General features: G+C 45.7%; 1 protein-coding gene across 1 annotated transcript; it reads left to right on the forward strand.

Annotated features, from left to right (window-relative positions):
• The first annotated feature begins 233 nt into the window (after window positions 1-233).
• On the forward strand, window positions 234-1617 carry LOC125539369 (uncharacterized). Its single transcript, XM_048702812.2, has one exon. The coding sequence runs from the start codon at window positions 345-347 to the stop codon at window positions 1398-1400; it is 1056 nt and encodes a 351-aa protein (XP_048558769.1). The 5' UTR covers window positions 234-344; the 3' UTR covers window positions 1401-1617.
• The last annotated feature ends 8176 nt before the right edge of the window (window positions 1618-9793 follow it).

Consider the following 9793-nt stretch of genomic DNA (forward strand, 5'->3'; position numbering starts at 1 on the left):
CCCACACACCGGCCGCTCCGTGTGGTAAAACGGATGTGTGGGCGAACTATGTCACACACCACACACACGCCTTGTCCTACGTGGCACAAAAAATCAGCCAGATTGTGTCAAGATTCGTGCATATAATACTGGATGGTGATGGATGCGTGTGATCGAGATGGTCAACGCCCACACGTGTGGCGTTAACATTTCCGTTTTTTTATTCTTCTTTCGATTCGATTCGGACTGAGGAGCTGAAACCGTCCTTGGACAACCCCATTATTAAAGTCCAACAAGGGGCTCGGGCAACCAGCTCCGCCGGTCCGGACGGAGAAATTTGCCGGCAGAACAGAGATCGCTGGAGGATGGCCGCCGGCAACCAGCGGAAGTGCCTCTTTGTGGTGATCAAGGATAAAAAGCCTGATTATTTTGTGTGCAGCATGAACATCGAGCATATGTTCCAGTCCGGCCCCTCCAGAGGGGCTGCGGTAGAGATCCGCAGCCTCCCCAGCCCCATGGGGCAGATCCCCAAGCCCCTCGCCAACCCCGAGCGCATCGACTTCGCCCTCGCCGGCGACGGCGCCACTTTGGTGGGCGTCAGCAACCTCAAGCGCACCGTCTTGTACGACACGAGGTCAGGAGCCACGTCAACGGGGCCGGAGCTCCAGCACGACAACACCGGCGGCACCTTCGTCATCCCGCTGGGGCGCAGGCTCTACGCGCTCAAATGCCGTCTCAACAGGTCTGACCAAGGGAAGCCCTCCGGCGAGGACTGCGCCCTCCTCATCCAGGACGCCGGCGGCACCCGCCTCAGGCTAGACTGCTCCTCTAGCTCATGGCGCACCCTCCCAGAGCCACCGCCCGACTTCCGCTGCCTCAACGGCTTCCAGATAAAATGCCAGCTCGCCGCCTACTTCACCGCCGGCGCGCGCATCTGGGTCTCGGCGGAGGAGAGGGGCACCTACTCTTTCCACACCGTCCGCCGCGAGTGGCGCAAGGAGGGCGACTGGCAGCTGCCCTTCCACCACCGCGCCGTGTTCGTCCCTGAGCTCCACAACCTCTGCTTCGGCCTCTGCTCCAAGGACCGCTGCCTCGTGGCGGTCGACGTCCAGCAATCGCCGCCGGTCGTCTGGTACAAGTGGGAGGACACATTCCCAAGCTGGGCCCGTGAGAACGGCAACGTCTGCGGCCTCATGCCGGAAGGCAGCCTGGTCTACCTCGGGGACGGCAGGTTCTGCATTGCTTGGACTGTCTTGATGATTGACAGGGTCGATGGCCGCCCGCACTACTTCATCCACTTGATGGCCGTGCAAATCATCAAGACTTCTACCGGCTCCGGCAAGAAGCAGCTGAGGATGGTCAAGCGCGGAGTTTGCTGCTACGAAATGCCAAGCCATGGCCTCATGGCTCATGTTTTTTAACCAAACTTGTATCCTTTGCACGAGGAACTGACTGGTTATTGGAGGTCGCTCAGCAAATCCTTGATGAAGCAGCTGCAGATGGTCAAGAGGGGATGAGTTCAGGTTCAGGCTATTAATGGTGTTGTAGTACGTGTGATATACCAACCATGGACTCTGAATGTTCAATCTTCCCTCAAACTTGAGAGGTTGTTAGTTTCCAAACTTTCAATTTTTTGTATGCTGTTGTTGCCTTGTTGGGCAGTGAAATCTGTTGAAGGTAGGTTCATTGGTCGGTTAGGTTTTAGTTCTTTTTTTGGACTTATTATTAGGTTATCTGAGATATATTCAGTGAAATATGGTATCACACGAAAATCATTGGCAGCTTATTCATATGCAGTGTTCAGCTAATGCATTGACTCTTTGGGTTATTTCAAGAATCTAATTCCTGAACGCTGAAGCCGATAGGAATTTCTATATATTTATAAAACGAAAAACATATATCGGAGACCATACAATGTCCAACCACAAAAGACTTGTGAACAGAGGAAATGTTGATAAAGTTTTCTCCAGACTTCTACTTCATTAATAAATATCGAATTCTTTCATGGTCTTTATGTGTTGGCACTCTCTTTTTATGAGGTTTTTCCGAAGAAAGTGTTGCGGATCTTTGATTGAGAAATATCTTCATATCAATTGTTGATTCTCTCCTGCCCCCTCGAGGGTCAAATTCTTCGGATGGCTGCTCACTATGGCTCGCATCAACACAAGGGATGTCCTGCTCCGCAAAACTATCCTCGCTGGGTGTCCCTGCTGTCCTGCTATCCTGGAAACGGCTGATCACCTCATGTTTGAATGCCCGTTCGCTGTGCGGTTCTGGCGCTGCATCGGCGTGTCGCGGACCGGTGCCTCGGTCAAAGCGCTTCACCTGCTGGATGCCTCCACCGCCGTTGGCGCGGCCTCCCCGTCGGCCTTCATCCTTCTTTGCTGCTGGCGCCTGTGGCAAGGAAGGAACGATGTGGTCTTTAGACACGGATGCCCGACCCTTGCAGCAACCCTCAGATGCTGCAGGGATGATGATGATGATATGAAATAGATTCAGGTGGTTGAGGGGCTCTCCCCTCCTCCCCTGGTGAAAATTCAAAAAAAAAATGTTGATTCTAAGCAATGTCAATCTTGGCTGCTGAAGTTCATTAGATGATATTTAGGCCCCCTTTGTTTAGTCTATAGATTCTTGAGAATTCCTCTTGGAGTATGATGTTTATATTGTACGTATATGGCGGCTAAGCGCATATTAGCTGTGTTTGTCTGAGTTAGACTGAAATGGCATGAATGTACAGTAATTAAGCTTAAATTAACTGGTTTTAACTTGAATGATTGGAAGCTCTGCCACAGTCTGGTTTCCTCTGAATTTTCTGCATTTTACTTCTGCCCTGTACGTCGAAAGCACAGTTTCAAAAAAAAACTGTTTATTACGTACATCAGACAGTAACACAATGCTTATTGGTCACACCAGCTTTTTGTTAATACTGTACTATACAACATCATCATCGCGATCTCTCGAAATGAAAGAAGAAAAGATAATGCACCCAAGAAGAATAGGGTCGCCAGGATGGCCTGATGGCGCACACGGGAAGGGACGGCGTGTACAGCTTGACATGCGTGATCCAGTCGCCTCCAATAATTTGGCTCGCCAGAAGCCCAGCCAGCTTTCCCGTGCAATCCGTAGCCAATTCATTGGCGATGCGCAGGCGGCCGATTTGTCCCTCAAATAATTGGCGCGTGGTTCAAACAGCTCCTAAAAGCCCTTCTTCTTAGGGCATGGCCAACCCGCAAACCTCCCGCGAACCTTCGAACAGTGCTGTCCGAATCGTGGAAGTCATCCAACACCGATTTATATCTGTTCGTGGGGCGATTCTGACACGATTTTTCCCGCAAATTGGAAACAAAGTGTGGGAGGTTTGTGGGAGTCCGGACACCCGAAACGTAGGACTCCGACGCCCCCGTCTCACCCAATCCCCCCTCTCGGTTCAATTTCCTTCCACTTCGCCCATTCTCCCCCTTACTTTGCATCAGCACCCTCCACCTCCGCCGCCGCTGTAGTTCGTCTTCGACGGTCACAGAGGCACTGTCAGACGTCCGCAACCAGCACCGACGCGCCTGCTTACCGTTTCGACGGAGCTTTTCACCCTGGAGTCGTTTGTACCCACTTACAGGCCGCCCCCGGTCGGCGACCTCCATTACGGACACCACGCCCGACAGGTGTTCGGTCAAATGCCATTGAGCTTATTTTCAAATGCTATGTCCTTTTTTAGAGTATGAAGGATGGTGAGCTACTCGACCATGGGGATGAGTTGTTGTATGATGCGTGGCAGGAGCAGAGTGGAGCCCTTCTGGGAGCAAGTGCATGAAAACTTTCATGCACGAAAGCACGTTGCGCCCTACGACATCTACATCATTCAACCACGTAAAGTGAGGTCGTTGTCGTGTCGCTGAAGCGCTATCCGGATCAGCATCATCAAGTTTTGCAACTTGGTTAGTCAGCTCGAGGCAAGGTGGCCATTGCACGCGGACATGGACGAGATCGTAAGTTTTACTTCCTCTTGCTCAACTTGTTGATTGATTCATTCACTCGATGTTAGTTTACGCGTTATATGTAGCCCCCGCGCGCCGACGTGGTGTACCATAGGACAGAGGGATGGCCATTTACGTGCACACACTGCTAGATGAAGCTGAAGGGGGAGTTTAATTATGTGGAATGACATGATCCGTTCAAGTAAAACTTGCTGGAGATCCGGGATCTAGTCGAATTTAAGACATTGTTGTACTAGACTTAATTTGTACGCTACATATGGATGATTTGTACTATTTTCTATCCGAACTTTGATGAATATCGGCCAGTTTGCATAAATGTCGTCCGGTTAGTTAAAATGCGGTTTGAAATATATGTGGCTAGCGTTGGACATCGTACTCCCGCATTCGTGTCTGCGGACTGATCTCCCATGTCCGGGGACGAAAGCGAGGGGATTTTTGCGGGTTGCCGTTGGAGATGCTCTTATTCAATGAAAATGGCAAACATATTGCCTTGTTTAAAAAAAATGAAAGAACGAGAAAATCAGAAAATGTCGTTTTTTTACATACTCCCCAGCCCTGGAGGCTACCCAGTGGCGGAGACAGGGGGACCAGCAAGGGCCCTGGCCTCCCCTAATAACAGAGATATAGTGCTAATTTGCTGATGAATAGTGCTAAAATTAGTGATTAATTCCTGTCAAATGCATGTTTTCCATTGGCATGGCCCTGTCCAAACAGTTTTAACATCTTTCGATCCCGTTGATACAATTTTTCTGGCTCCGCCATTAAAGCTACCCTCATACAGTCATACTTGAAGGCGCCCGGGAAGTTGACCTCCGCCTTTTTCCCTTGGTGCTCAATCGCCATACAATTGTACGCGCGTGCCACCTCACTCCTCAGCCGTGGCGAACGAGCCGAGCCATTGCTTTTTGTCTATTACCTGGTTGTTTATCTATAGGTATATCTGGCCATGGGCCGGGCGGGGCCGGGCTTGGGCCGGGCCTAAAAAAGCCCATGGCAGAAAACTAAAGCCCAGGCCCTACCAGCGAGCCTACTTTCAAGCCCAAGCCCGACACATCTCGTAAAAAGCCCTGAAAAGCCCTTAGGGCTTAGGGCCGTGGGCCGGGCCTCTTCCTTAAAATGCCAATATGCCAAGCCCAAGCCCGTCCAGACCCTGCTGATGGGCTCAAAACTCAGGCCCAAGCTTGGCCCATGGATAAGCCCATCGGGCCTAGGCCTTGGATTTTAGGGCCGGGCCTGAGATGGCCAGGACTATCTATAGGTTGTCCACTTGCCCACGGCCGTTGAAAAACACCACGGAACTTTACGTATGGAGTCGGCCCTAGCATGTACAATGGGAGAGAACTCTAAAATAAATATAAAAAGTTAAAAATCAACAGAAAAAATTGGCATGACCTTTGTTAAATTTAGACATATTGAGTGACAAAACTTTGGCAAAATGGAACTTAATCAAATGCAAAGATGGTGACACTCATTATGAATACCTGTATCATGAATAAAATATGGTACACTTAAAAACATCTTTAAACAATCATAGAATGTGCGAACCAACCTGTGGTTGGATGGTTAGAGGGACTGTGGTATCCCAGCTCACCAGGATTGAAGTCCTGGTACTCGCATTTATTCCTGGATTTATTTCAGGATTTCCGGCGATGCGCATTTAGTGGGAGGAGACGTTCCCGTCGATGACGAGGTGCCTACGGTGACTTCGTAAATTTCAAGATGATATGCCGGCTCAGTCTTTCAGAGTTTATAGGAATGAGTGTATGCGCGGGTATATGAGCGCTTGCGTTTGTATTGTGTTAAAAAAACTGCAGAATGTTATTAGAAAAAATATGCTACACTACATGTTATAACTACTACAAACTTTTACTAGAAGAAATATGCCACCCTACATCTTATAACAACTACAAAATATTATTGGAACAAATATGGTACTATTCCCAATCCCAAATTACTAGAAGAATATGTATTATAATTAATAAAAACCGTGGTTTTGGTGTGCGGCGGTTGCGAGTGGCCGTAGTGGCGCCCTGCCCCTGGCGACGCCGGCACTTGTGTGTCCATATCTACCATGGCGACAGGGGCAGAGAGAATGGTGCTTACTATGGTAGACAGCGAGGGTGGGTGCTGGCAACGGGGACGTCAAGTGTGGGCGGTGGCGACTGGTACGACGAGGATGATGGAGACGGGGAATGTGATGGCAACGGAGACGGCGAGGACAATGGCGACATCGGACAACATGGGCGACGGTATATTGGGGGGAAAAGAGGATAGGGTTTGTGGGGATTAGGTAACTCCCATGCGGGTGTGAGCGGTTTTGTGTAGGGACGGAAATCCGATGACGGCGGCACAAAATGCCCGCCACAGCTAATAATCTACCAGTGGTGGGCACCTCTTTGTGCCCGCCGTGTCTCAATTTTTTACAAATCTATTATATCGTACAGTTTTGTTCTTTTCATCATTTTAGCTTCAAACTTTTTGTATGAATAATACACACCATTGGAAGTCCCATGCTCAAACTTGGCCACTTTTTAAAGTTGGTTTGCTATTTTCGAATCATTAACAGATTTTTCGGCCACTAAAAGCTCTTCGGTTCAACAAAGCATGCAAACAAGCTCCAAATTGTATCAAACCTGACATGATGTCTTCATTGGATCAATGTAGTGTGTGGTAAATTTTTGATAGCATTACGAAGAAAACTTGATGCACTTCATGTACAAACCGAACACTCTCCTATGAAGTGTCAAGGTTTCGAATAGAAACTGCCGCCTTCGACACACAACTCCTTTTTTCTTCATCATTTTAACTTCAAACTTTTCTATGAATACTACTCACCTTTAGAAGTCTCATGCTCAAATTTGGCCACTTTTTGTGTTGGGTTGCCATTTTCAAACTATTAACTGATTTTTCGGCCACTAAAAAGCTCTTCGGTTCAACAAAGCGTGCAAACAAGCTCCAAATTGGATCAAACCTAGCATGGTGTCTGATTGTACCCTATAGGGTGTGGTGAAATTTTGAGAGCATTACAGAAAAAACTTGATGTACTTCATGTACATACCGAACATTCTTCGGCGAATTGTCACGGTTTCAACAGAAACTGCCGCCTTCCACACACAACTCAATTTTTCTTCATAATTTTGACTTCAAACTTTTTCTATGAACAATACACACCATTGGAAGTTGCATGCTCAATTTGGCCACCTTGATGGTTTACTATAGATTTTACGGCCACTGAAAAGGGCAAATTGCTCTTCAGTTCAACAAAGCTTGTAAACAAGCTCTGAAAGGGATCAAATCTCGCATGTTGTCTTCACCGGATCCCTCTAGGGTGTGGTAAAAATTAAGAGTTTTATGGCAAAAACTTGATGCACTTTGTGTATAACTTGAAAGTCTAATGCTTGAATTTGTTCACTTTTGAGTTGGTTTGCTACTTTTGAAGTATTATCTTATTTTTATTTTTCAGCCATCAAAAAGGGCAAAAAGCTCCTCGGTTCAGCAAAGCGTGCAAACAAGCTCTAAAAGGGATCACACCTGGCATGGTGTCATCATTGGACCCCTGCAAGATGTGGTAAAATTTGAGTGTTACGGCAAAAACTTGATGCACTTCGTGTACAAAACTGGACACTCTCCGGCGAAGTGTCAGGTTTCGAATGGAAGCAGCCGCCTTCCACACACAACTAATTTTTTTCTTTATCGTTTTAAATTCAAATTTTCCTGTGAATAATACACATAATTGGAAGTTCCATGCTCAAATTGACCACTTTTTGAGTTGGTTTGTTATTTTCGAAGCATTAACTGAATTTCGACCACCGAAAAGGGAAAAACCTTCGGTTCAACAAAGCATGCAAACAAGCTCCGAAATGGATCAAACATTTTTATGTTTAATACACATCTTTGGAAGTCGCGTGGTCAAATTTTTTTTTTGAAAAAACCCATCATGTATTAATTAACTTAAAATGTTCGTACAATCATTCATTACAGAATTAGCCACACAAGGCAGAACAGAATTAAAAATAATTCCATCAGACCTATTATCAAAACTGAACTTAGCAATCTCATGAGCCACCGTATTAGCCCTCCTATTGATCTTGGATATCTGACACTTCACCAGTAGCTTCGAGACATTGACCGCCTCCTTCTTTAGGTCGACAAGGGATGACCTGTCAAAGCAATCTCTTCCAAAAACAGAAGCCACAAAATCTATTCTGGGTTTATTAAATATGATTTTTCAAGGATTCTCCTGACTAAAGATACATGTAATGGGCGGTACATTATACTCGCCACTGCTAACATTTGGAAATTTTGGTACGGATTGCCGAACTACTGCTGTAGCGGACAATTTTTTCGCCTGCCACTGGTGCATGATAAACAAGTGGCGAGCGCTTGTTTGTAGCCCGCCACTGCTGCTTTTATCCCATTGGAAATTTTGTACAAGTTTGTGAGTGGCGGGTGGTTATTTTTTTCCTGACACTATTGGCAGCATAGCAGTGGCCAGCAAACTTTTGTACCCGCCATTAAAATGAGCCCACCTACAAGCTTTTTCCCAGTAGTGATGGTTGTGGAAGTTATAAATGGAAGAGGGGCTTTGGCAAAACAATCTTAGGAATAAGTATGTTAAAAATGAGTGCCTCTATGTTGTAAAACAGAATGTGGGTGATTCCCAATTTTGTGGTTGGCCTATGTCAGTTAGAGATTTATTTTTAGTTATGTGAAGAAAAAAATGGGTAGAGGGAGCACATTAGATTTTGGGAAGATTGGTGGGTGGATGATAAACCACTCAAGCAGTCTTGCACCGGCCTTTATGATTTGTGTTTTACCAAAAATATCAATCTATCTGATGTTTTCACTAAAGGATGGGAACAATATAAATTCAGGAGAACTCTGTGGGGGGATACTATGACTCAACGGAATTCCAAGGTTGTTGTACTAATATAGATTTGGAAGATCAAAAATATACTCTAGGTTGATCTTTACTGCTGATGGTAAATACTTTGTTAAATCTATTTATAACTGGTTGGTAATTAGGGAAACTCTCCTTTTAAATTCTTTGGAAGATCAAAATTGCCCCATAAATCTAAGTTTTCATGTGGCTTGTGGTTAGAAATAGTGTGATCACTAAAGATAATTTGCCCAAAGGAGGGTGCAATGGAGACTCCAAGTGTAGTTTTCGTGGGGCTGAAAAATTCGATTGATCATCTGTTTTTACACTGCTCTGTTGCTATTTTTTGGAGTGTATTGAAGTGTTGTTTTTGTTTGAGTTATGTTCCTACGGATATTAAGAGCCTTTTCATCACTTGGTTCTGTCTATTTGACAATATTAGAAAAAAGGAAGATATGTGTTGCTATTTGTACTTTGTTGTGGTCAATTTCGACTTGTAGTAATCATACTTTTTATATCAAAATGGCTGCTAATCTTTGTGTGTCTGTATAAAACATGCCATCTTATTAACTATTGGCTAATTTTACAAAAAAGAAAGGAAATAAAGGTGAGCTGGATTGGGGGTAAGGTTTCTAGAGCGAGTAGTAGGTAAAATGTAGAACACTGTGCGAGGATGGAACCCGTGGGGAGTGAATTGTAAAAAACATCGACACTTCAGGCAAGGTTTGCAGGAACCACACATTTACGGAATTGTGCCAAAAAGCATTAATTTTTTTCATAATTTTTTGCAAAAAACACTAGTTGGCGGCTTTGGTCGTTTTGATGACGATTATGACAGGTGGGTCTCGGAAATGATGATGTGGCGTAACTGTTCATCTTGGACGTCGTTATAGATAATTTTTTACCAAAAACTCCCTACCTTCCTACAAAAAGAAAAATGGCC

The sequence above is a fragment of the Triticum urartu genome, chromosome 1A (assembly GCF_056163025.1).
Source record: "Triticum urartu cultivar PI428250 chromosome 1A, HENAU_Tu73, whole genome shotgun sequence".
Lineage (NCBI taxonomy): Eukaryota > Viridiplantae > Streptophyta > Magnoliopsida > Poales > Poaceae > Triticum > Triticum urartu.

Bases quoted from the DNA above. Each gene is read 5' to 3' on its own strand.
- LOC125539369 (XM_048702812.2), top strand. From the start codon at position 345: ATGGCCGCCGGCAACCAGCGGAAGTGCCTCTTTGTGGTGATCAAGGAT.